At 40.0% G+C, this 27,857-nt stretch overlaps 1 protein-coding gene and 1 pseudogene across 1 annotated transcript; both read right to left on the reverse strand.

Moving 5' to 3' along the window:
* Positions 1–256: 256 nt before the first annotated feature.
* Positions 257–1,452, reverse strand: LOC149050068 (uncharacterized; annotated as a pseudogene).
* A 6,214-nt stretch (positions 1,453–7,666) lies between these two features.
* Positions 7,667–27,720, reverse strand: LOC149050069 (uncharacterized). Its single transcript, XM_089196807.1, has 13 exons — positions 27,602–27,720; positions 17,624–23,342; positions 17,383–17,539; positions 14,806–17,240; positions 14,476–14,638; positions 13,769–14,047; positions 12,914–13,302; positions 12,212–12,502; positions 11,437–11,754; positions 10,720–10,950; positions 10,217–10,538; positions 9,635–9,763; positions 7,667–8,962 (listed from the first exon to the last, which is right to left on the reverse strand). The coding sequence occupies exons 1-13, from the start codon at positions 27,658–27,660 to the stop codon at positions 8,742–8,744; spliced, it is 10,713 nt and encodes a 3,570-aa protein (XP_089052933.1). The 5' UTR covers positions 27,661–27,720; the 3' UTR covers positions 7,667–8,741.
* Between the last annotated feature and the right edge of the window lie 137 nt (positions 27,721–27,857).

The raw sequence follows: 27,857 nt of genomic DNA on the forward strand, positions 1-27,857 counted from the left end.
TCTCACGGAAGGTGAAATTGAACTGAGGTCACCGAGATCTGATGGATAGTCAATAGAATGGAAGACCTGTCATCAAAGCTAAGAATGTGAACCTGACTGATAATATCAATAATGATAATAATAACAATAATAATAATAGTAATAATAATGATAATAGTAATAATGATAATAATTCAAGATTATTTACAAAATACAATTGATAAAATTAATATACGAAATTTCAAAAAATTCAAAATCATGTATAATACAAAAGCATTTAGCTTGAAAAATGCCCTAAAAAAAAAAAAACTTTAGATTCCCGCAGTGGCGACGTTATGTTTATTTTGCAGTCTAAGGAGTGTTCTATCTTGCTGTGAAAAGGCGTTCTTGAACCTCTCACGCGTGCGTGAACCGATCTTAGAAGTTTGAAAGAGATTTATGTCCTGAGCCATGTGATAACGGTGTTCTACGGCTCGGTGTCCTTCTGAGCTATCTTATCTGCAAGATGCTTCAGAAAACGCTGACACTCATTTCCCATTCCGCCATTGGTTCCAAATACATAAGGTGTGAATGAACCCATCTGTACAACTAGCACTCGCTGCTGGTACGTGCGTTTCTTCTCGTCCTCTTGCTCCTTGAATACTTCAGATGTTGTCTTGTTCTGGTAACACTTGAAGCTAACGTGCGTAACTCTTACATCAAAAAATGCCGTAACTCCTCTTGACCAGAAACCTCCCGCCCTGACATCTAATCTTGCCTCAGAGCTTGTGACGGCACTTCTCAAATATAGCCGTTCGTTGTCGAGGGGTTGAAGGCGTGGTTCAATTTCCACATTGTTGCAGACCTTATTGATGAATGCCGTTAAGAAATCACGGACACCATCATGTCTCTGCGCTATAAAGCCTCCCTTTTTACATGAGAGGGTATGGCCTACAGTAAATTTAACCCCACACACACATAGACCTGGTAGATCGACTAGAGGCAAATTATACCGTATGCGTAGTGAGTCTCTGAACTCTTGCTTATTAAGGGCTAAGCCCTGATCTGCAAGAGGCATCGCATTTAACCAATAACTTGCGCTCTTGTCTCTCGATTGATTAACTAGTTGCAGCAGGTCTGGGGAAAGAGTTGTGTCAATGTTTTCCATTTTCTCTTCGTCGCGCGCCCTCTTAAGTGACTGATGATGTTTCTTAAGCTCCTCCGTAGAGCTTTCGCCTGGCGCCATAAATGTACTCTGCGATGTGATAGAATCTACGTGCGCAGTAGTTATTGGCTTCGAGGTAGCAAACTGTTGTGGCGCCTCAGCTCTCAAATCTGGCATGCCCAGACCCCTGGAGCCGTTGTTAAGGTGAGGAGTAGACGCACCTCGTTAGGGAGAGGCTCTGATTGACCGAACAAAGTTGGAAGAAGTAGGTCGTCAATCGCCTCCTGGATTGGATCGACGTAATCCTCAAACGAATCTATATAGCGCATGAAGTAGCTGAACTTTGACTTGCACCCTTTTGTGAAGGCAATGTACGCTGTGTGAGGCTGACTCTTTGCAATTTCGGAGAGCCGTTCGATTTCCTCTTTCCATATGCGAGTTTTCTCCTCAAAATACTGATCTTTTTATTCTTGCGACGCAATGACTGCTCCTAGATGGCGCTGACCTTCAGTTGTTATATTGACTTCATTTCCAAACACCCTCATCGCTTCATCTGCAAGTGCCTCAGACTTAACAATCAGCCAGCTCTTTGACCCGTTCACGAGATATCCAAACTTTTCTCCCTCTTTACTCAATTACTTGTAAAAGTCTTACAACTGCGCAATTCTCCCTCCTCCAGCAGAGTCGTCTGCAAGCAACACCTGTTTAACCATAATAATGATCATAATAATAAAAATAATGATAATGATAACAATAATAATAACAATAATAACAATAATAATGACAGTAATAATAACAATAATAGCATAAATGAGCGAGGGGTATGATAAACAAGGGCTTCAGCCTTCCACGGGAAGTTGGACGCTGCCACCCTACTTAGTTTGGGGTAGTAACCTCTTGTGATTTTGGTGTAAATTAATTAGTCTTTCAAAAATAGCAATAAGACCGGTTCATGTTTTAATAATATTTTGTTAAAAACTGTGCTATTTTGGCCTCTCGTTTTACTAACAATCTGTCACGCCATAGATCGCACGTTGTGTTGCCAATCGGACTGCAATCTCTGCAATTCATTGAACATTTTAAGATTTTTACTGACATGTTTTAATCTCCGTCGGATTGAAGGCAATTTTGCAAATAGCATCAAAAACGAATCGCTATATGATGACTTTGAAGAATATCACTGGCCGTAAGGTATTGAGTTCCCTTTAATTGTTTATATAAGAACGTCTAATTTGGGGGCTGAGGCTAAACATTCTTATTTTTTTATTTATTCATTTTTTTGCAATTTGAGCCTGAAAACGTTCCTAGCATGTTCTTAAGGTTGTGTGGTATGGTATTTCAATGACTCTAAGTTAAAAAATATTCATAATTATTTGGGTTAATCGTCCTGTTAGACCACAGCTTTACATTTCATGTTACAATGTTACATGCTAACGCCGAAGTCATCAAGAAACGGATATTCAAGACCTTTAACCGAGATGATTTTCAGAAAGATCTCAGTCGAGTTCCTTTTCATGCTGCATACGTTTTTGATGATATAGACGATGTTTACTGGTGCTGGGAGACGTTATATAATCAGGTGTTAGATGACCACGCACCAATGCGATCTTTCAAACGACGATCTTCAGTAGAATCGAAGTTTACCACTCCTGAAATTCGGAGAGAAATGGTGGAACGAAAACGGCTTAAGAAAAAATTTAATAGATCACGTTATCAGTGTGATTGGGAGAGCTACCGTCTAGTGCGCAACAAAGTAGTTAGCACGAGAAGAAAATCCATACGTAGACATTTTGAGAAGCTGTGTTCGGAAAAATATGCAGATCAAAATAAGTTTTGGCGTGCCATCAAGCCTTATGTTAATTCCCGAAAGAATGTAGACAATAGCGGAATAACATTAAAGGAGGGTGACAAAATCATCAGGAATCCTCAAGAGGTGACCGAGACATTAAATAATTTCTTCACAAGCTGTACTCAAAGTACCAAAGAACAAAATCAAAACGGCTATCCAGTAGATTTATCGCACATATCAAATAACTTAATAAGCAGGCCGAATGTGTCGCTAAGCAACACTAATCCAACAGAAGTTTACGAGGTAATGAGGAAACTTACTCCAAACAAGGCTTCTGGATGTGATGGGATCCCTCCATTAGCAGTTAAAGAATCGATGGATGTCCTATGCTTCCCTCTTAGTACACTGATTAATCATGTTTTAACTTCAACTAAGATACCACAACAGTGAAAAATTGGCGAGGTCACTCCAATTCTCAAAAAAGACTGCAGCCTATTAAAAATTAAAAACTAACTATCGGCCGATAACGATTCTGCCAGCTTTATCGAAGGTTTTCGAAAAAATTGTTCATTGCCGAATAAGCCCGTATTTTGAAGAAATTTATCACAGATATGTGTTTGCTTATAGGAAATATCACGGCTGCGACTCAGCACCTCTTAGTCTAACCGAAGAATGGAAAAAAGAAATTGATAACAATAAATTGATCGGTCTGGTCTCCATGGACTTGTCCAAGGCTTTCGACACCTTACCTCATGAACTGATTGTTTTGAAATTAAAAGAATATGGAGCAGATGAAGCAACAACCTCCCTGATAAAAGATTATTCATCAAATCGATTCCAAAGGGTGAGACTGGGGGATACGCTTTCCAATTGGCAACCTATATGCAATGGTGTACCACAGGGATCCATCCTCGGCCCTTTATTATTCAACGTCTTCATGAACGATCTTTCATATGTCATCAAGAAGTGCACTCTGTCCACTTACGCTGATGACACTCAAATCTTTTACGCCGACAATCAACTCTCCAAAATTGAAGAAACAATCAACAATGATCTTGTTAATGCTGATATATGGTTTGCGCGTAATGGTATGAAGAGGAACAGTTCAAAATACCAGGCTATGGTGTTGGGAAAATTCAAAGGAACTGATGAACCAGCGTTTAAGTGTGAGGAGTCACAACTTCCCATATCCAACACAATGGAACTTCTTGGCGTGACAATCGATGATAAATTAAATTTTGAAAAGCACGTTGCTAAAATATGTAGAAAAGTCAGTCAACAAGTCACCGTCTTAAAAAGGATGCAGAAAATGTTGTCTTTTGAGACTAGAAGGGATCTTTATAAAGCTTTCATTTTACCACACTTTAATTACTGCTCCGAAACGTGGCACTTCTGTAATTGAAAGTCAGCTGACAAGTTAGAGTTGGTGAACAAACGTGCGCTCCGTTTTGTTTTTAGAGATAATTCCTCGCCTTATGAGGAACTTTGTAAGCGTATCGGTCTCTCAAGTCTTCGTGAACAGCGATTAGCGAAAATATTGTCCACTGTCTTTAAGATATTAGCCAGTAATGCAAGTCCAAAAAGCTTACGTGATCTTATAACAGTAAGGTGCTCCACTTATAACCTTAGGGGCACCACAATACTGGACCTCCCAAAAGTAAAATCAACAACCTTTGGGTTAAGATCATGGAGATATGCTGCATCGAAATTATGGAACGCCTTACCGGACGAGTCTCGAAAGATACAAACATTTACTACTTTTAAAAGTTACTTAAAAACATTAGATCTCACGGGACTCTGGTGCGGTGAGGATCTATCCTTGATTATATTTACTGTTTTTAATGATAACATTTTATATATTTTACTTGGTGACTACATTGTTAAATTCTTATATTTTAATATTAGCTAGTTCTTAATCTTAATTTATTTAAATTTATATACCTTCACAAGGCTTTATAATTTCCTTTTCTCTTTTTATTTCGTGGCGTACCCGTAAACTAGCTTTTAGCTAAGCGTTTTGACCACGTTAAATAAATTGATTGATTGATTGATTTCTTTTACCTTTAATTATATTTTCAAAAAAAAGAAAAAAAAAAGCAAACTGAAGAAGCTCTTAAATGACTCTCAGCCTGAGTACGTTCTTAGCATGTTTCTAAAATTTTGGTTGATCTCAGCCTGAATGTTTTTATTTAAAAAAAAGGTTCTAATAAAATAAACGAGTGTACTCAACTTTCTTTTCATTACATTTTTGTGTCACGAGACAAGACTTTAACATCTAGGAACATCAACTTCACAAGCAAAAATGGACTTTTCCAACCCCGTCTCCCGCCGCTATTTTTCATTCCATCCCGCAATCCTGTTGGGATGAAAATTTCAGCCCGATCCCCCCGGTTAGACCCAAGTTACTCCAGTTCACCGCCAGCTGATGGACAAATTAGAGCCTTTAAAATATTGTTAATGTACTCTCATTATGCGGAAAATCACAACTGCTTAATGCATATTTAGTTAGCATAAAAGAGTTGTTCTTCGACGTGTTTGAGTGAGACAAAAACTCCACCCACGGAAAGGCCAACAGAAAAAACTAACTTGTCACATAGACAAATTTTTCATCTAACACTACACATACGTACAAGTTATTGCCTTGGGAACTAACTCAGATCTGAGTGAGAATGCTGGTCGCCAGCTCATAAAGGTGACACTTGCTAAGCTGTTAATCCTCATACATTGTCATCTTTTCTTTGTTAGTTAGCGAATCAGGGTAATCTACGATGAACAGTTCCTGCATATTAAGTATGTACCTTCGAGATGTTGGCTCTCTTCAAAATGTCTTCCTTCCCTAAATTACTTATGTTTCCAGGTAACCTCTGGTAAAACGGAAACAAGATTGGCAATATGAAAATTATAATAAACTTATTTAAAGAATTAGAATCACACTTGGAAAGATACCTTAAGAGAAAATAGCCTTAGAAGACTGTTACATAACAACATAATTAACAGAAAATTCGGAGAAGAAAGGGCGTACACAAGAACCGTCCACAGGAAAGCTAAAACACGTTATCTAATTTAAAATTCAGTGCGGAAGATGTAAGGCGTAAGCTGTTTACACCTACAGCCACCTCAAGCAGAAGGAGGTGTTGTGCACGCTAAATTGAAATTTAGGAAATATTTTCCTGATCGGGAACTCGACATTAAACTAACTCGAACGAGCCTGGAAACAACGAAAATATAAGGAGGAATTTCCAAGAAATTCCTGTGCAAGATAAACTATTACCGGATCCAATTACTCTCTTATTCATCGAGTGGATAGTCACAATTGAAATATATCTTACCGCCAGATAATGAAATACTTCACGGTAAGTTTTAAACTGAACAGCTACTTTCATGTCAAATTCGTCATAGGAAAATATGTCAACGGTTTAATACAAACTTTTGTGTAGTTATGTAGATCATTTTCTCCCAGAAAGAACAGATAACAGTTATTCTACTTATAAGGTAAGATCGCCATCGAAATAGGAAATTATCAATTACTTACAATACTTTTTTACTGAATGGTTTATGCTACTATGTTATTCCCATTCATATTCCCAGAATAAGATATGGACCTATTTTCATTGTTTAACATCTTACACATTTAGCCGTCCTTAGTGGTACAGCTGTGAATTTTCAGGAAATGTTTCAACTCTTCAAGTAGAACCCTTTGTCTATAATAATATGTTAATGCGCTCTTCTATGGGGGGAGGGATGTTTATCCCTTTAAAGGAATAAAGCGATCGTTAGGTTAAGGGTAGCCCCTGTTCATCTTCAGTACAACAGCTACAAGGAACAGCCATGAGGGCGCCAGTTTGCGCTGTTGTCGCAGAAATTGTGATGTAGAACGACATGGAACTCTCCCTTTTTACTTGCTGAAAAACGACACCACTTTGGCTACGCGACGTTGCCGACCCGTTTGCCACATTACGCAAAGTCGAAATTGACGCATTCCACAAGCACGTCAAGGAAGCTTTGGAAAATAACTGTATCTGTGTATATGGTCAACCTGTATAGAACGGTTACTTCTGGGAAATGGCTAGGTGACCCTTATATACAGGGTGCCACATATATACAGGTGCCATACTGTGTACTGAGAGACATTGAAAAACTATGTCAAAATGTTACTCTTTCGCATTTTTTTAACAATAACAGTTAACAGCGACACAAGAAATAAGAGAAAGGGCCCGGCCCTGAAATGTCTGTGCTGGACTTTTATGGAGGTCGATTTTATTTAAGTTTTTGCTGAGTTTCGTCATAGGAAAGGCGTACAATGACACTCATACCTCCATTAAAGATTATTCATGACGAAAAATATATGTTATTGTTTAATGAGATTTCAGAGCGCAAAACTTGATCCCGTGGAGGACGCCATTGAGTTTCCTTACAATAAAATAAAGTTCTCATGGTTACTACTTTAGTTATGAGAGGGGAACTTTTGTTTGAAAACGATTATGTCGCGAGTATATGTTGGTCACAAGCAAAGACATGTAGCATCTATAGTTGTATTCAGTGAGACCCCTACCCCAATAGCTACAATTTTAATAAGAAGCCGTGACATAAAGCTTGTCATGATTCGCTAGTGGTCATCCAGTTCGGTGACCGTTATGTACAGGTAAATAATGATGGTGACATTTTGGATTCGGGAATCTAAAGGGTGACCGCCTCTTCTATGTACAAGTGACCTCTGTACACAGGTCAGCTTCAAAGACTTGCAGTCCAGACCTCAACATGTGGATTTGTTTATTTAGTTGATAATAATGGACAACATCTCTAATTAAAAAATTATAAAATTTTATTGATAATTAAAACAATTCAGTCTAAGACCCTCATCATTTTGCAGCGGTAGCTTCAAGGCTTTTGTTCTCAGCGTACCTAATTTTTACAAAATTTATATGTCTTACCTAATCAAAAACACTTTTCAGTAATGGAATATTATTGATTTGACTATGAAAAAATTTGCAGATACAAATTACAGACTTATTATTTATTATTATTTATCTGCAGATACAGTTACAGATTTATTAAATGTATTCATACCAGGGCCAATGAAACGCTATTACCTATTATAAAGGAAACGAGAGCCTCAAGTGAGGCTATGAAACAAAAAAAAGGTCTGTTTGTTGTAACATCCTAATGAAGTTTATCAAGTTTACAGAATTATTATCACCCAAATTTGGGGCCTCAAAAAGGAAAGTGTATGACATTTTTTTTTAATTCAATCATCCAAAGGTAAATTTGAAGGTTTCGTGCACGATGAAAGTAAATTCCAATAACGAGGTATTCATGCTTCTGCAGAAGTTTCGTTTTTCCGTTTCTTTTTGTCCAAGCACGAGGAACAAGAGCGAATGGGGAGGAAAATAAAAAGGCGATAGGAAGTTTTCATCTAAGCCTGCACATCACTTTTGCCCAGCCAACACTTCTCTTGTTTGGCTTAACTGAGGAAAAGGTTACTACGCAAGCTTCTTGTCGATTAAATCATTCCGTTTTCATAAATTGGTCCAGTGCTTCTCAACTTTTCCAATAAAGAATATTTCAAAACGTTATATTCTATCTATCGATAATATCGCAAAGGATGAGGAGTGGTAGTCGAACGAGGATGCGATTAACATGTCAAATCTAAGTTGAAAAACGGTTTCTTCATCTATTTATCGATGCTTTTTGAGCACAGTTCCTTAATGTAGGCCGGATTAAAAAAGGTAGAAACTATAATTAAATTTTAAGTGTCCGTTGACACTGATACTTCAAACTTCAAACTAGCAAATTCATTCCTGAATACTACCGAATATCACGACTACATTTCTAGATAGTCAATAGCTTGACAGCGAACACAGCTTCTACCATGTCGTAAAACGCTTTTAAGTCGGAATAATCACAAAATTCCAAATTGTAAACGCGGCGACTGGTTGCAACAGAAGCAATGTGTCCCAAATTTCCACTTTCATAACCTCCAACTCTTCGTTTTCGCCAGGTATACTTCAGGGCACTGGAGACAAACCTTCCTGGCTGCACCATGCGAAGTTCTGAAAAACGTTGAGTTTCATGAGTTATAAGTAAGATTCTGTAATGCTTCCGCGTGCTGCAGGAATAAATAATCCTTAAGGATAGGGCCTGGAGTCTGGAATTAGAATTACCTCGATCTCTTCTGTGGACCACCCCCTGCAGTTTTTCAAATTTCCCTAAGACGACAATGGTATTCTTTGTGTCACGGGGTGCAGGGCGTCCGAATGAGGGCTAAGTGTGACAGTGAAGGTCGAGTATCTCGCTGAATGCAAATATAACAACCTGACAGGTATCAGACCTCATCTTTTACTTGAAAGTATTGGGTAAACAAATAGAAGAGGATCAAGTTGAGGGACTTTAACTTCCACATGGGCGTTATTGCTATGGTATTCCCTCTCAAGTAATTCTTCAATCGTTTCCTTGCCAAATAAGTTAACCCAGCATGATCTCCACTGATAAATTCATCGAAAGAAAATACGAAATAAATGCGACACTCTTCTTAAGAGACCCGATGTCCAGATCTTAGACATAACTTCGGAGAGGTAAGACCTGTATGAGGGATTCGGTTTCAGCGCTTGATCTTCTTTTGACAAAGAAGCATGTTTCCTATCTTAGGGAATTCGTCCCAAGAAAAAATATTCACGAAGGACAAAAGGATCGATAAAGCTGTGTAGACTAAAAAGTATATTTACCTTTCAGATCAATGATCTTTTTAGTTTTTTCGTTTTGAATCCCTTCTTCTTCGCCAGGTTTTGATCTCAGCTCAAGTTTGTGGGCATCTTCATGGAAAAATAGCATTCCGTGATGCGGCATTTTGTTGCCTAGTATAACAGAAATTTGTTACCCATGAGATTCAAACAGGATACGTTTGTCTATGTCTAATATCTTGTTTTGAGGCAGATCTCTGACAGTTTATTTCGTGCATTGTAAAGAAAGAAACAATAAGCAAAATATCAAGTTTATGCACTTGTCTTGCAAACCTTTTTTTTAATACAACACTTTGCGATTTCAAGAAGTTGGACCAAAAGCATAAAGATGACAATGGCCAGCCATGAAAATAAAAAATAGAAAATAACGCATGGGCCAATTATAACACTGCGAAAACAATGTAAATGGCCTCAGGAGTGGGAGTTACGAAGCGAGTGACAAACTCATTCTCATTTAAACAATGACTTTTAGAAGAGCCATATAAGCAGCCAAAATCTAGAATACACCTTTAAAGAGGATATTAGGCCATCAAACAACGAGCGGAGGACAAGCCCTTTTCAAATTACCTTTTTTTGAGTGAAGGAACACGCCTACACCGCCAGAAAGTTTCCCCACGGCACGTCTTTGGTTGAACGTTCTGGGAGGTGTGGGGAATTCTGGAAACAACATGCGGTAGGTGAAGCCCAGGGCTGTTGCAAGGATACCACCAGTTACTTGTGCTTGAGGTAACTCACTTAAGGAGTAATGGTCACCAGGGCACACGAGTACTGTGGTACCTTCATCTACCAACTGACTCCATTCTTCCCCGATGCCCCGTGATGTGGGATTCCGGGGGAAAAATCTGCTGTTCTGACATCTGAGGAATGTGAGAGGACCTCGATAGCGAACCTATTAATCATAAAGCATGAAAACGTTTACTTAAGTTATTTACTAATACTTAGTATGCTTCCAATAAATTGATAATGTCTCATGGCTTGATATTCTTCTCGTTGACCAAAGGGCATTTGGACAACTTGCCCCTTAAAACACAATTATATGGATATCGGCATTCATTAAGGGTGCCTCTTACCTCAGCAGGCTGCCATTCTTGATGCGTCCTATTGGCAAAGGTTTGATTCCTCAGAAGAGCTTCTCTTAGGGTCCTTAAATTGTAGGTGGTAAGACCTTTCGTAAGGCTTCTTTTCTGCAACTCATCAATGATCCAGTCTTGAGTGTGTGTATCTCTAATTTGTTTATATTCGTCAACATTCATCTTTAGGGAGTCTACTGCAAGCTTTTCCAAGTAGCTTTCGAATTGGAGCTGAATAGAGAGATTGACAGCATCTGTTAATTTTCCTTGGGCACTAAAATATTAGAATAGGAACAGATAAGGCCTCCAAAAAGTGGTACACCGATTGGAACGGGTGGTTAACAAGTGCGCCTGGATAATTCTCTAAACACCGTGGAGAAAATTTCTCTGTTTTACCTTACTTTTTGGGTTCGTCAAATAATGTTTTATTGTTCTCTACGAATTTGAAATCCACCCGTATAAATCATGATTCATTGAAAAAGCATTCCTTACGCAGAGTTCACGAACAAAGAAATCGGAAGAGTCACACTAAACATAAAATCACCTGAGGAGGTATGGGTAATACAATATGTCCACAAATCCTCAATTAAGGACAAAAATCCTAAAATTTATTCATTTCCTTTATGAAGATGTCTATGAGTGAGGTATTTCTAGTTTCAATGAAAACAATTTAAAACAATATATGAGATTTACACAACTTTGAAATGTTTAACAAACCTGAACATGTCGCGATGGCAACCATCCGTCTTCCTTCGCGGAAAATAACCGAGTGGTTATGGTCCGTGAACGCTGTGACCAAGGAAATGTGTCAATCATTACAAGAAACTCCACCCTATGATTCTGTTCTGTTAACAGGGAAGCCATTTCGTACGCTACAAGTCCTCCATATGAATATCCCCCGAGAAAGTACGGTCCATGGCGCTGTTCGTTGGTGATCAGCTGAACGTAATGAGCGGCAAGCTCACGCACTCCACCCCAGTCCTCACTGATGACCGTAGGATCAGTAAAGCCCAGAGCATAAAAGGATACTAAGTCCTAGTAAAGACGAATAAAAGATGCGAGCCACACGATGAAAGTGTTTGAAACCTCTGACGTGTACTTTTATAAAGGGCAAGAGAAAGCCCAAATCAATGAAATTTGAAGAATATGGAGTTGATCCGGAGGAGAAGTAATCATTATCATCTCCAGAATATATAACCCCTGTAGACTGCGTCAAATAATTGTCTAGCCCCTTTCGCTACCGGGTCAAGCGAGGAATACTAAAGAGTCAGATACTTAAAACTTCAAGATCTTCTAAGATCTGGGTTGAGAAGCGACCTCGGCCTTATGGTCACCACAGGATTCACATTACCTTGAAACTATAACAACGACAGCAAAATATTTCTTTGGCTGTACAACTAAATGTAAAGTGACTGATAAAAAAAGATGTTGAAATGATGTTTATATCATTGGCTGAGGGGCTAAATAAATTCTATGACGGTCAGATACGCACCTGTCCTTGAAATCCGGTAGAAATGGGAACCAAATTCAACGCGTAGCGATGTGAAGGGTGAACACAGAAGAATTTTATTGCTGATCCCTCAGGAGTGTAAAGAGGTAAGACTTGAACCTCCTTCTTGGACGGCATGTCTGAAGTATTTGTTTCCTCCGATGACTGAGTTTGTCCGGGTGCACTTTCTTGGCTCTCGCTATTCTGCGGGCTGCTTGCTTTTCCACGAAGCCTGGCACTGATGTCCCTGGCCATTTTTAGTGTAGTAGTGTCAGGCTGCATGAAGTAGTAAACCTAGACAAGAGTTTCAAAAATTACAAGTTTCACATGCATCGACGTTTCGATTGAACATAATTCACTACCGTACGTTTAAATTTGATTAAATATTCACTATTTCCAGGTACGAAGAATGATTATAGAAACTTTTCATTCGATTAAACCATCCACACATATGCGAGCATGATCCTTATATGGGTATATAGGGATGTATTTAGTAGTATCGATGGTTCAAGAGAATCGTCTCTCATTTGAATCGAAATGAATTGTTCTTAATTGGAGTATTTCCTAGAACAATGCTGCTTTGCAAACTAAAAGACATTTTGGTTACAAGATACGTATAAGGATATTCCAACAGGACTTTCTTAAATGCACCAGCTGGGAAAACTACAAATTCATTGTTTTTCAGTTATCTAATGACATACACACCTCAAAAGAGACCTGCAAGTTTGACTCAAGTAGCATCTTCAGAGTCAAAGCTGCAGTGGAGTCAATACCATAGCTATACAAGCTTTTGTTTAGATCCGTCTCTGAAAGCGATGAACTGCCTGTCAATTCCGCAACCGAGATGCGAACATACTCAACGATAAGTTCGCCTTTCTTATCTGGGTCCTTCTCTAACCGAATTCTTTGCAGTAAAGACTCTGCTGTGTTAGTTTGGCTCTCAGAAACACTGATTTCTGAGGTGAACATTGAGAGTCGGGGCGTATTTTGTAGTCCGGTATTACTGCTGATATACCGAGGCCAGTCCACACCAAATAAAGAGATTTGGAAACGGCTCGGCTCCTCGGTCAAAACCTTGGCCATCAGATTGACTCCTGAAAAGTAATCGAAAATCTTCCATGGAAACTACTGATGAACAATTTTTCTCTCAACGTACAAAAAGCAGTCACCTTTCATACAGGGGAAATAGGTAAGACTGGGTACTTTGAGAAAAATTCCAGTACGTACGTTTTATTTTTCTTACGTTTTGATAAGTAAAGAATGTCTTCTACTGGCTGAAAACCGTCAGCTGCCGATCTTAAACTACCCGGAGTGAACCGCTTCTTCATCTACGCTTGTAAAACGCTCATTTCTCTTCCTCGGCTTACCTTGTAGCATCAAGAGCAGTGGACGCAACTATTCTCTCACAAACTATATGAAAAGCCATGTTCATTTTCATTTGCTTTCACTATTCTCAATGATATAATTTTTTTGTCTTTTAAATCCATTAATTATTACCCATAAGAATAATCAAATTCATATACAAAACTACCATTCGCGTGTTACAAAAATCATATTTACCATCTCTGGCGTTTATGAAGCCCAGTCCTCCAACTTCCATCAATTTAGCAATATTACTCTGCCGTTCCATCACACCAGCTCCACTGATTGGTCCCCAGTTTATCGAAAGTCCGGGCAAACCGAGTACCTGTCTTCGATACTGGGCAAGAGAATCTTGGAAAGCATTACAGCCTGAGTATGACGAAGATGCCACGATTCCAACAACAGATGCCATAGATGAAAACATAACAAAGAAATCTAGATCCATCTCCAAACTCATTTGGTGTAGTAAAAAGGAACCTAGAAGAAATATCACACTTACAATCTCCATTTCATTCATAAAATCAAGATATGTTATGTAATATGTTATCCAGATAATAATATATACACAATCCAATTTAAAGAAATAAGAATAAGTAATTGATAGTGCTCAAGTGTCTTTGAATCTTCAGGTACACTTAGTTTTCGTAGTTAATTTGGGCTACTTTCACCTATGGTAAACAGGTATGATCGTGTGTGTTTAGGTGCACTCGAACTTTCATCGCACTTTTATCATATTCTAATACAAGATGAAATGGAAAACAAACACAGAATAGAAGTTGAATGATTATTATTTGATATTTATAAGTGTTGAAAGGTATAACTCAACTTTTTTGGGTCAATCAAATATACAAAGGATGTTAAAGGAAATATTAAAGTATGCGATATGAAGTAGTGCCGATAGTCACCTTTGATCTTAGGACCCATAACTTCTGTGAAACTTTCAAATTTCCAATCTTTGATGTATTCGTCTCGGAGAACCATAGCAGAATGTACTATTCCAGCTACACTTGGAAGAGACTGGAGCTGCTTTTGTAAGGAAAACATTTGCTCTTGGCTGGAGATATCAATCTATAAAACAAAATAGAAAACAGTCTTTAAAATTCTTGGCGTGCGTCGTGCTTCAGGTAAAGTTACTTTCCAAGTATTGAACAAATGCAACTTAGCATTTCTAGTTGCGAAAATGAAGTAGTAACCGTTTGACTATTGACTACCATAAAGGTAACGCACCAAATTACCTGGAACGTATAGAACTTTGCACCTGTCTTCGTCTCTAAATCTCGTACTTTTTGATACTCGGTATCTGAGAGCTTGGAACGACCAATCAGTCCTATAGACTTTGCTCCATTCTCGGCCATCCAACGCGCCACCTCAAATCCGAATCCTCTGGTCCCCCCAGCCACCAAGTACGTTCTGTTTTCTTTGAGACCACACACATCCAGACCTCGTGGAAGCACGGGGATCGTTAGAAGATCATTGCCTCCTTCAGATGGTGCAAAAGTGTGAACCAGAAAAGAAATGCCTCGAAATTCTCTCAGGACCCTTTTTGGAGGTGAGTCTTTCAGAGTGGCTTTGTTTGCAGCTTCAATTGCCGTGGGTATGTCTGTCGATAGTAACTTGAGTTCCAGAAGCTTTTGCAGAACTCCGCTACCTTTCAGCAGCTCTAGACTCTCTAAGCTGAGCTTTTGATAAGTCTTCGGTGATCGGATGATATCTGAAATGCTTTCTCTTACATACAGGACGTTTTTCTTTGCAGGGAACACGACGGCACCATCAAATTCGGCTCCCAAGATAACGACTTTTCCTCCACGTTTAAGACGTCGACTGCTTTTTTGGAGAGCGTTCGGAGAGGGTGGGTAGAAAAACAAAACTGCATCAAAAGCGTCGATGGAATCATTTTCAAAACTAGTGAGACTCTGATGTGCTACACTCTTTGCTCCCAGCTCTAGAAGGGTGGATTCTGTCACCGGTTGGCAAGTATCTGAGATAGTGCAAAATACTTCATGACCCAATGCTTTTGCAAGGGCAACTGCCACAGGCCCAGGGCCACGGTGAGCCTGATGAATCAGTAACTTCTTCTTTTCTTCCATCGTTCCTATCCGTTGTAGGGCGTGAAAGGCTATGGCAAGGCAGGCAAGGATGTATGTTGCTTGTTCTTGCGTCAAAATAGCTGGCTTTACAAAAATGTTCCTGACTTGCATGGGAACGGAACGAGAAACTCGTCCAGACGCCATAACGCCGCACACAACGTCTCCAATTTGTATCTGATTACTTGCAGCTTCCCTTGGTAGATGAATCACCTTTCCCACGGTGAAAACACAAGCATCTGGTTTGGCTACATCAAGTATTGACTCAGAGGGTGTCCAGCAATAAAGCAGTTCTACTGTGACCTCAGAGGGCGATGGCCTCGAAAAACTCCTCTGGCGAAAGCAGACCTTCCGTGAAGCAGGAATGGATGACAAGTATAAAGAACCCCAGTCGCTAACATTACTGTGTATTGTGGGCTGCTCGGTGCAAATATTTGATCTCACAACGCGATTTATGAGCCGCTTTCTATCTCGAAAGGCAATTTCTTCTTCCATACTATCGCCAAGGATTTCAGAAAGAAGCAAATCTATCTCATCATTATCATTTTTGTCGCCAAGATCAATCGTGGTAATCCTAAGATCAGATTCTTCGAGCTTTGCTGTTCTGCGAAGACCCCAGATTGTAGAAGCCCAAGGAATGGAGTCGTTGTGAGATTTCTTTGTGGTACTTAGGAGCTGTGTACTTTCAGACACGAGCAGAAGCCGAGAATCGAGAAAATGGTTTCTTGTAAGCTGTTGAATTAAGAAAACTGAGCTGCTGAAGGCGAGGTTTTGTGCTTTTTCGATAACATCGAAATTGTTTGGTAGGAGAGTGGTTTCTACTGGCCACAAGTTGACGACTTTGAGCATGGATGAAGGGATCGAATGTAGGGCGGTAAGCTCTCTGCTGATTGTTTCTTTTGTTTCTGCATCAAAAAATAGAGCATTGGGTGGATCAACTGGGATTACATTGACTCTTGCAGCGTGAAGCTTGCCGATTAGGATGTCTGAGAAAGGGGAGCTGTCCCTGAGAAGAAGACAGGTCAAGTTTGGCGCCATTGCTCTTTGTCCTTGTAAATTCTCTTCCATCCACTTCATTTCATAAACAAGGCCATCAGAAGTGAATCGGCGTGGTGTGCTGTTCAATTCTGCGATACGGAACTCTCTCATAGTTAGTAAAACCTTTCCAGATGGACTCATAAGCGTGATGTCGAATTTCCCGAACTCTTTGGCATCCTCAACGACGTAACAATAGAGTTGATTGGTATTTGGAACATGATACAGCGTGATGCCCTTAAATCCCACCGGTAAAACAGATTTTTCATCAGTAGCTGAGATTCCAAGTGGGATAAAGCAAGACTGCAGACACGCGTCCAAAATGGAGGGGTGGACAACATAATTTTTACTTTCTGATTGAACGATGCCTGATTCTTGGATATCGATCAGACAAAGTCCCTCTTGCTCGCGGTGCCATGTCTGTTTGATGATGGAGTAGGCACCACCATACTGAAAGCCATACTTTTGAGTTAATTCTCTGAATCCTTCAATCGGCACCTCTTTCATATTTCTGATTAGCTCGTTGACGGCTGGGCCAACTTGATTGCAAGCTGTAAAAGGCCAAAACGGGGAAATGTCTCCTTTTAATTTCTATGTGATAGTTATAGTCTGTTGCAATCATGACCATAAATGGGTGGATAAATAAATAGGCTATAAATGGAGAATCGCAAACGCATTTGAATATTATAATACCTTCTTCCTCGCTGTTTGCTTTTGTGTCCAAGAAATCGACCGAGATGTTTCCACTACTCAAAATAATTTCAGACTGGTCTTCCTGCACGCTTGTAATGTGAAACTGAGCCTTGTCTATTTTGTCGGTCTTTAAAAGGCGAAGTCGTAAGGATCTAACCTAAAGAACAAAGGATAAAAAGTTGCGATAAACTCAACCTAGCTGATATGGCTTGTCTCTAATTTATGTGTATACTACGCTTACCTGTGTTTCAGGAAGAGTGAGAAGACTTGAAAGTTTCACATCACCAAGTTCCAGGCCAGAAGTATGTACGAATTCGTCCTTTACCATTGCAAAGGCCATCTCCAGGTAAGCAGCCCCGGGCATCACGGCACCTCCTTCAATAAGGGCGTGGTCCTTTAGGGATGGAAAATTGAAAAGGTCAATCTCAGTCTCCCAGCAGTGCAGGCCTGAGTATAGGTCGGTCATTTTGACTTGTGCCAGATAAGGATGTGTTGGCTTCCATAAGGTTTCCTTAGAGCTAATTGGGTGGACTGTTGATTGCGGTGGTTGTTCCCTGAACCAAAAACTGTTTTCCAGCCATGGAGATGTTGGGGACCGGATAAACCTGGCTGATTGGCTCCCCTGTACCAAGGTCCAGTCTACGGGAAATCCCATGGTATACAATCTGCATATTGTGTTCTGAAGAAAGCATTTGTGTTGCTCCTTGATGGGCACTCTCTTACGTGGAAGAGTTGCGACAACAACGGGCCTTTCCTGTTCCGTCAAATTCTCCTGAAGAGCTATCTGTTTTACGTAGTGGGCAAGAATTGGCTGCGTGCTGATCTCAATTATCTGCTTGTAACCATCTCTCAGTAGATGTTTCATTGCCGAGTAGAAGCGAACAGGACAGCGTATATTTCGCCACCAATAATCGCTGTTTAACTGCTGACCCGAGACAACTTCGCCTTCAACGGTAGAGTACATTGGAATCTTCGATAGTTGAGGGTTTAGCTGTACACTTTTCATAGCTGCCTGAAATGGTCTCTTGATGGGTTCCATGTGTGAGCTATGAAATGCACGATTTGTTCCAAGAACACGCCAGAAAACATCTCTTGCGTTCATCGAAAGATGTTGTCCCAGTGCCTCGATGGATTGCGACTCACCAGCTACAGTGACGCTTTTTGCATCATTAACTGCCGCTATGTCAAGGGTGGCGCTTAACCTTAGATTGAAAAGCAGTTCCCTGGCCTTTATCTCAGGCATGCCCAGGGCAGCCATACTTCCATTGCTTGGGCATTTGTCTTGAAGAGTGGAGCGAGTTAGTACCAGCTGAAGTGCTTCCTTGACAGTGATGATTCCAGCAACACAGGCAGCTGCGAACTCTCCTAAACTGTGACCAATAACAGCAGACGGATGGACTTTCCAGGACTTAAGCAGCTGTGCGGTTGCGTACTGTACAGCGAACGTGGCTGGCTGGGCAATGTAGTTTTCTGATATTCGCGAGATGTCTTCTGGTGCCATCAATTCGTCTTCAAGTGACCATGTCTGTCCCATATCTCTCAGTAAGCTGCTAACAGTCAAAATTGCCTCTCTGAAAGCAGTTTCGCATTCCATTAACTGCCTTCCCATAGCATACCATTGTGATCCCTGACCCCCAAACATGAAAACCAGTTTCCTATCACTTGAGGTCACCTCGGCATAGGAAGCGGTCTTTTCCCAACCAACGGTGTCATCAGCAAAAGCTTCTAGTGACTTCGATACTTCGAAAGGAGGCCCAAAGGCAACTGCCAGGCGATGCGGATACTGGCTTCGACGTTCGTTCAACGAGAAACATAGGTTTTCCACAAAGTGTTCATTCATTTCTTCAGCGTTGTCTTTAATCCACCTGGAGTAAAGGCGTGACAGCTTTTTAAGAGCTTCTAGAGAACGTGCTGTGATAGTAAGAACGTTATTCTTGCGTTTGAAGTTTTCCACTTGGAAGCTTGGTGTTGCTGTAGCTTCGCGAAGAATAACATGCACATTTGACCCACCAAAACCGAACGAATTAACGGCTGCTATTCGCGGTTTTCCCTTTTCTGTTTTCCAAGACTCACGAGTTTGTTGTAGAATAATCCCTTTTTCTTCAAGCTTTAGTTTGGGATTCAACACCTTGACGTTGATGGTGGGTACAAAGGTCTTGTTTTTTATCATCAGGGCGGCCTTAATAAGTCCAGCAAGACCAGAAGTAGATTCCGTATGATTGAGATTAGATTTGACAGAGCCAATTCTCAATTTTCGTGAAGAATTTGCGGCCAGGTTGGAGTAGGTATCTGCTATGGAGTTGACTTCCACTACATCACCAATCGCGGTACCAGTCCCATGTGCTTCGAAGTAATCCACGTCTTCTGCGGCCACTCCTGACTGCTCTAGCACGCTTCTTGATAACTGAGCTTGCATCTTGGCACTTGGAGCGGTGATCGGGACAGCATTTTGACCGTCGCTGTTCATTCCACATGCAAGGATCTCGCAATATACATCGTCTTTGTCACAAAGAGCATCCTTTGACAGTTTGAGCACAACCGCTGCAAAGCCCTCTCCGCGTCCATAACCGTCCCCAGAAGCATCAAAACTCTTGCAACGGCCATCCGGGGCAAGAAGTCCAGCCATACTGGATATTATCTGCATGGAATGGTTAAGGACGACATTGGGTGCGCAAACGATAGCTATATCGCAATCATCGTTATGCAGGCTATCATAAGCTAGTTTAAGAGCAGTCAGCGATGAGGAACATGCTGTGTCCACGGCAATACTTGGTCCGGTCAGATTAAGGCAAAATGACACTCTGTTGGCAAGAATAGATGCTGTTATCCCTGTTGAGGTATACTGATTGATGTAGGAGTAATTTGAGCGGTCTGCCAAAAGAGAACCGTATTCGATATTCATCACGCCAACAAAAACACCTGTTCTACACTTTTGTAAGTCTTCAAGCCGCATTCCTGCATCTTCTATTGCCTCGTAGGCTACTTGAAGGAGTATTCTTTGCTGAGGGTCCATTGCACGTGCCTCTTGATTGGAGATACCGAAGAACCTGTTGTCGAAAGTCTTAATTTCTTCCAAGTAGGAACCATTGATGGCACAAAGGCGTCCATTTACGAAACGCTTGGGGTTGTAGAACTCAACAAACGCTTTATGCTGCTGTGTTCTGTTCTCGGGAAACGCACGAATGGAGCTCTTTCCTTGTTCAAGCAAGGCCCAAAAGAGGTTCTTACTGTGAGCACCGGGGAATCTACAACTAATGCCTATGATGGAGATCCCGGAACGTTTAGCCTTGAGCTTTCTTATGTCGCCATTCCGTGCTTCCATTGATATTGAGTCATTTGCTACCATGAAGTGTTCTATTTCCTCTTGGCTAATCTTGGAGCTAAAATTGTGCACTAACTCCTCAAACAATGCAAGGACCGTCGGGAAAACAAGAAGAGCATGGATGGACCCCAAAGCGAACACCGAGGAAAGTAGTAGATGGAAAATATCTGCTAGACTGGGAAAAATGAATCCCAAGCAAACAGAAGCCGATAGGGATATCAAAGTGCCTCCCAGCACGGATACTCCAACGGAGCGAAGAGCATCAATCATGCGACCTTGTATGTCTCGCTTGGCCGAGAGTACGAACGAATGGCACACTTCAATACTAAAATTCAAGGACAGCATGATCGCCACAAAAAGAGAAATGAAAACCACATGATCCAGGTAGATTCCAAATGTTTTCATAATAGCTGCTGCTTCCAGTATTAAAAGGTCGAACGTTATAGCCAGGAGTGTACTAGCCCCGACATGACACATTGCAAACAAAGAAACAGCAAACACCACCACTGTGCCAGCTGTGAGAACTATGGAGATGGTTTCTTTTTCTAACTCGACGAGGTCATCTATCTTGAAAAATTCTTTGGAGATTGGGACGCCTTTCAAGGAGGACTGTTCATGTAAATCACTTCTCAGTGTCCTAAGGGCTTCTCTATCTTCTCGCAATCGGTTGTTCAGTGTCATCCTCAGATGAACTCGAGACGCCGATATTTTAACAAGAGATGTAGAATCTTCTAAAAGCAGGTCTTGTCTAAACAGCAAACTCTGGGAATTTTTCAGGAAAAGTTCCAAGCACCGGTGAAACTCTGAATGTGAACAGCTCATATTTTGATGTTTGACCCACTGTAGAAAGCCTGCCATCCAACAAAGGGACTTTCCTTTACTGTAAGCGGCCTCTTCCAGTTTTTTACACGCTGACATTACTTGATTTTGTACACTTTTTAGTGAATAGTCGACTTCCTTGGAGAAAACGATGCTCACATCAGTTTCGTTGCTTAGGAACATTTGTCGTGCCTTATTAAACTGCTTGAAGTTTTCACTCCGATAGCGCAACTGTGTGGTACGCGTTCTGTCTCCAGTTTGAAAAGCGGAGAAAACAACTAAAGTGATGAGAAGGGCAAAGATTCCGAGGGAGAAAATTCTGCCGCCGGTGGATGTTATTTTTCGAGCCCATTCTTTCAGAATGCGTTGCAGTCTTGTCTTATGGCACTGTGAGAGTCTGAGCTCAACGCTTCCAAATTCAGAGATGGACAATCTTCTTTCACATGTAGTCGTACAGGGCGTGTTCACTTTCTTAAGCTTTCTTTCAAAATACATCAACGCAATGATTGTGATCACAATAGAAGCAGAAAATGTTACATAAGCGACAAGTGTTGCAAAGGAAAAATTGGAAATGGCATTAAAAGAGGATTTGATTCCCACTCCATAAAAAGCTGACCCACAAAGCGCAGTCATCATGGCAAGAACCCCTGTTCTAGCCAGGCAATTTCCCACGCGATGTTCAAGTGATGGCACCTTTTTTTGCCTTTCCCATTCCATGAGGTAAAGTACCACGTCTGTAGTTGCTTTCCCCAATAGTAAGAAGGGTATAAAGAGGCACGTTGAGGAAAAGGCAGAGTTTGTTATGGAGACAACACCTGCAGAGCAGGTTAAAGGAAAAGCAAGAGAAGAGAACATCAGGAGGACTGCCCTTAAACAACCGGCATTGGTAGAAGTAAAGCGTATGACAGTGAAGACAAGGACAGCAATCGCTACGACTGAAAAACAAAGAGGCCATAGCTCTGGTTTCAGTATATCTTGCAAGGCATCAGTCGCTGTTCTCTCAGTCTGGTAGGAGAGTTTTGCACATTTCATGCGAGGACCCATTGAATCAAGGAGATTGCTAAAGGAGGCTTCAAACCTTTCGATGTCTTGGTAGTCTTCTGTGCTGGTTGTCTTTCTTACGAAATAAATAGTTCGAAGAGCGTCGGCACGGGCAGTCAATTGATCTTTGTTCCGTTCTATGTGGAAATTGGCCAGCATTTGCTGATAGGAAGAATTAAATGTTTTTCCAGAGGAAAGAACACTAGTAGGCTTTACCAACTCGCGAGCCAGGATCGAGGAAAGATTTTTTAATTTTTGAAAATGCGTTCCGGCTAACTCAAGAGGATTGCTGATCTTGCAACTTTTCTCTGTGCTTCTTTGTTGGGCAATTGGCGATTGCTGCCTGAAACATATATTGACGTAACCGCTGATATTTACTATGGCTCTGTGAACCATAATGGCGTCTTTTAAACATTCTTCACTTAGAATGCTGTCCCCATTCCTGGGTATCATAATTACTTGTTCTTGTCGTGCCTCAAGAATCGGAAAGAATTGTGCGGAATCATACGAGTTTTGTCTGGATTTGCTGTTGGCGAAGGTAAAAAGCTCAATGGTGGGCTGCTCAACATTCAGGCGAATGAATCCGAGGCAGCTTCCAATCAAAACAATGAACGAAACCAGAAGAACCGCCAATGGTCTGCGTTCAAGGAAATGCCCTAATCTTTCGAAGGCTCCTTGATAAGCAGTAAGAAGAAGAAATGCTTTGATTCTTCGTCCTGTGGTGATAGCCCCGCACCCATGGAGGCGTTTTTTACGTTTCTTGTGAACTGCATAGGACCTAGGCGCAAGAACGGGATGTTGTGAAGCGAAAGCGATATCATATTAAAAACTTAGGCGTCAAGTCTTTTTTAATTATTGACAAAAGAAGGTCTGTATTTTTTCTTCAAACCCCTAGATTTGTCGTAGAATGTCAATTCTCTCAAAGTCCAGCTAGTGCCCAGTGTTAGGGTTGGCGAGCCTAATAGTAGACCACCTAGCTACATTTTTGTACCATGTTCGCATTTTTAGTTCGATCCAAATTGAAGATATTTGTACTTGAAAAGTTTTTAATCCTTTTAACTGCGAGATTCTACGTGGGGCCAAACGCTTATGGGATGAAAAAGAGTATTAGCTTTTAAAAGGGAAATTGTACAAAAAAAATATTACCGATGAGCGAAATGCGTTTATGCAAAACCAACGCACAGAAAAGCGGTTTCCTTGACACAAAAAAAGCTGGGTATCTGATCGACTTCGTTTTGTCAGTCAGTTGAAGTCATTATCCGTCATTACGCTGCTCAGTTACGCTTACTAACCTGAACAAATAATTGTGGTACAAAACAAGCACTGAGAAAAAAGGCAAAGTAAATTTTCAAGGAGCGTAAATTTATCATATTAACAAGCAAAGTTTTCTTTCATCAACACTCAATGCATATCAAAAATTGCACTCTCGTGTTTTTACCTCGACTTATTTAACAATTGGTGGAAAAAAAATTGTGCAGAAAGGACAGCCTGATATTCAGCCATCGTTTCTTCCTTATCTTGTAAATCCTATGAGATCTAAGCGTAAATAAGAACTTTCTTTACAAAATAGGAATCCGTAACTAGAAATTTAAGGCTTCTGTTAGAAAGCAAGAAAATATTGACCGACCCTTACTTCATTAGGTGGGTCCAGTTAAAGACATATTTCACCATCGACTTTTGTAGGTCGATATTGTCTCTCTTCAAACAATTACCGGATTGTGAGCTATCTTGCTCAAAATTGTTATGTCAGGAAAAGTAGGTTTCTGGATATAGGACTTGCGATCTGATGATCTGTTCCCTAATAAGGTTTTCTTACTTCATAGGTGAACTTTTGCAATTTAAGTCGTTATAGATGCGTAAAAATTTCAGTGTGTGCGAGGAGCTCTTTAAAGAAATCGAGTTCACAGATCACTTTGTATCTGGTTAAAATCACACCTTTCCTAAGGCTTTGTCTAGCATAAAACATTTAACTTTCGGTTCGGTTTTGCGAATTTTGCAATTTTGCTTTGAAGGACACCATATTATACCTAACCAGAAGCTTATAATCTTACGGCTTCTGATCTGACTGAATTAAAAATCTCGGCAAATGCGAATTCAATTTCCGTTTTCTAAATAAATATAAACCCTTTTTACCTTATTCTTATTGGATCAAAATGTTCCACGTCAGTCTGTTTCTGTACCAAATTTCATAGCTATTGATCCCGAACTCAATTAAAGTAAGATGAAAAATTCTATTCACCTTACACGTGCCCGCCATCTTGCAAAAAATATCCTAGGCGTTATATTTTAGGCTTTCGCAAGCTAAGGAAGACTAGACACTGAACTTCCCAGCAGGCCCTGGGGCTTTAGAAAACTTTGTGATTGACCAATTTGAACACGTTTTCTGGTTATACCAAATTGTATTTGGTTGATTAACGGCAATATTTTTTATTTAAGCATGTTGAATCATGATATTGCAAAAGAAAGTAAAACGTGACCCTGATATAACAGTGGAAAAGAAATAATAAATGGTGAAAGGAAAGCCATCTTAGTAAAGAAAGTTTAGATTGCTTAAGTAACTTTAGGAGGGTCACGTTGCTTTCAGTTCTCATAAGTCACCTCATGGTTCCTTCATTCGCCTAAAGTTGCAGCAGCTTAAGGTCGCAAAATAAGCCTTAGCACTTAATGCGTCTAGGAATGGTCCGAAGATATTCTGGCTCAAAGGTCAAGTAACCGAACAAAACAGAATGATTCACACCTTGATAAGATTAAAGTTATGAATACATTCTAGTCAAATATCGAACATTTTGTCAAACATTTTGTCAAACATTTTTCATTATATTTTAACTCAATAGACAGAATGAAAGTCAATTTCAATCTAATTTTCTGCATTTTTTTAAAGAATCCTATATTTATCACGAAGAGCAGAGGTCTGAGACAACTTCAGAGATTCATATCCTAAAATCTTGAATCATCCTAAAATCTAGAAGCAAGGCGGTGATAGTCACAGTTTATAAAGATTTCCTTCAACAGATGAATAAACTTATCTAGGGATGTATGTAGAGAGGTAATTATAGAAATCAACGTTCCACATCAAGAGAATATATTCTCCTGTCTGCATTTATCACTTATATTGAAAATGGACAGTGTAATTCAATTGTAGAAGCACAGAAAGAAGTAATCCTTAAAAATCAAAAGATACCTGGAAGATAACGAAAACTTCTCGAAGTTTACTCTTTGAATTATTGGAAGGAGTAGATGGGAAACTCATTTTATTTTGTAGCTTTAATGACACTTGTAGAATTCCGATCTACTTTCCAGCTTTCCTCATGGAATCATTTACAATGAGAACAGTCATGAAGTTAAAAAAATTGTTTGCAGGTATGATATAATCATACACAAATAATCTGTTTTTGATAAGCTCTTTGTTGCAGAGGGTTTAGCCAAAACCTGATACTAACACACAAACTTTGTTCCAGAACTAAAGATTTTTGAAGGCAGACACATACCCAGTCCAGCAAATCATTGTTGGCGCGAATTTTAAGCTCGCTGAAGACTTTTTCTCCAACAAAGTGAACAGTTCCCTTTACAAAGCTCCTTGATGATTATATCTTTATTCTAGCGGAAGGGAAGGCCACCCCTCACTGTAACAGCTAACAGCCTCAAAGTAGACATTTCGAACCAATGAGGGAATGAGAAATAACCTACCCGGCTCTACTGTTGTCATAATAGAGACAAAACCTAATACGAACTTTTGAAATACTTTATATTGTTGTGTAGGTTAAATTAATAGTGTTTATTGAAGGTTCTTTTCAGTCTGTCCTCCATGTTTATGTGTCCATAATCATCACTGTTTTAAGTGAATCGTTTGCTCGAAATGTTTGGCTCACCATCACCGTGAGTTTCTCATTTTATGAGTATTTGTCTTAGTAAGGAAGTTTATTTCAGCTAGAGGTTAAGCTTTTCTTCTTGTTTCATGTGTGGCATTTATTTCCACACTATTATCACGGATATAACACAGGTAAAGCGGACGTTTATCAGGTGTGCTAAACGTTTACTCTGACAGATGATCGACAACTTTATAGCTTAGAACACAAAATAGTGAGCATAAAAAAAATCACGTCAAACGAAACCTTGCTTCGAGTCACCCTTGCCGGAACTTCAAATAAACGGAGAAAGCGGTATCTCGAGAAAAAAAAATGATCCCAGGTTACTGAAGTAAACTTCAAAGAATTGAGCAGTGATATTGCCTTTAAAAAGAGTCACCAAACGCCATCTTTAAACAAAGTATATGAAATTAGAAGTTTCCTTTCACAGAGAGCTATTTAATTAGCGGGTTAAATAACGTTTCGGTAAAAGAGAATGTAAACAACCCCGAGCTGCAAAAACACGATCTTAATAAATTACAAAAAATAGATCAAACCAAAAAACAAGGGAAGTGAATGTATCACGAATAGAAACATTTAACGATTTTGTGATTTTAGGTTAGATTAAAGCTACATTTCGTCGAAAAATGTGAATTAGTTATCTCTTTTCGCGGTAATTGGTAATGTAAACAACTTCGGAAAACCCAGTGGGCCGTAACCAAGTTTGGTCATTAAAACATTCGATAAAAACCAGACAGCAGCCATTTAAACGACAGCAGCCATTTAAACGACAGCAGAATATAGAGGTAAACATGTTCACTACAGGAGCAACCTCGTTACATATTGGAGAAGATTCACGGAAAATACAAAGCAGTGTAACTTGAAGTAAAAATAATACTTGAGGAGTGAAATGCTATGAAATAAGGTGAAAGTTATACGGTAGAAAATGAAACGGACATCTGTCAGGCCGGTGAAATTTCAGCTGAATTAATACGTTCGTTTGAAAAAAAGGTCGCGCTGTCCACTACAATTATTAACCCGGAAACGAAACACTATATTTTTTAAAATAGCTTCTTGCTGGTTGTAAACAGTGCTAGTTTGATACTGATTGGCATTACTGAATCAACTTGGCGTGCATTTTCTTTAAAAAAATCATCTATATGACCAGGTGTCTGATAAAAAGCACACCTACCTTTCTCCCGGCTTGCTTGAGATATCGGCAAGTGCAACACCCGCCTCAACTTCCGCCATTAGAAAACGATTTGTGGTGAGTAATCGACGTATTCCTTTGATATGAATCCAAATGAAAAAAATGGTACTGGTGGGAAAACCACCTTTGATTTATACCTTCAACATAACGCGGAAGCTTTGAAGGGCATAGATTTTTTATCGATGTAACGGGGTCATAGCTTTTTTTCCTTGTCAGGTTTTCATGCTTTGTTGAAGGG

Source organism: Pocillopora damicornis, chromosome 2 (assembly GCF_964200805.1).
Source record: "Pocillopora damicornis chromosome 2, jaPocDami1.2, whole genome shotgun sequence".
Taxonomy (NCBI): domain Eukaryota; kingdom Metazoa; phylum Cnidaria; class Anthozoa; order Scleractinia; family Pocilloporidae; genus Pocillopora; species Pocillopora damicornis.

What these genes read in the sequence shown, in the direction of transcription:
- LOC149050069 (XM_089196807.1), bottom strand. Translation starts at nt 27,660, where the DNA reads ATGGCGGAAGTTGAGGCGGGTGTTGCACTTGCCGATATCTCAAGCAAG. An exon ending in CTACCGGATTTCAAGGACAG is followed by an intron (nt 11,755 to 12,211) that starts GTGCGTATCTGA and finishes CGTCTTTACTAG; the next exon opens with GACTTAGTATCCTTTTATGC. An exon ending in AAAGATCATTGATCTGAAAG is followed by an intron (nt 8,963 to 9,634) that starts GTAAATATACTT and finishes AACGTTTTTCAG; the next exon opens with AACTTCGCATGGTGCAGCCA.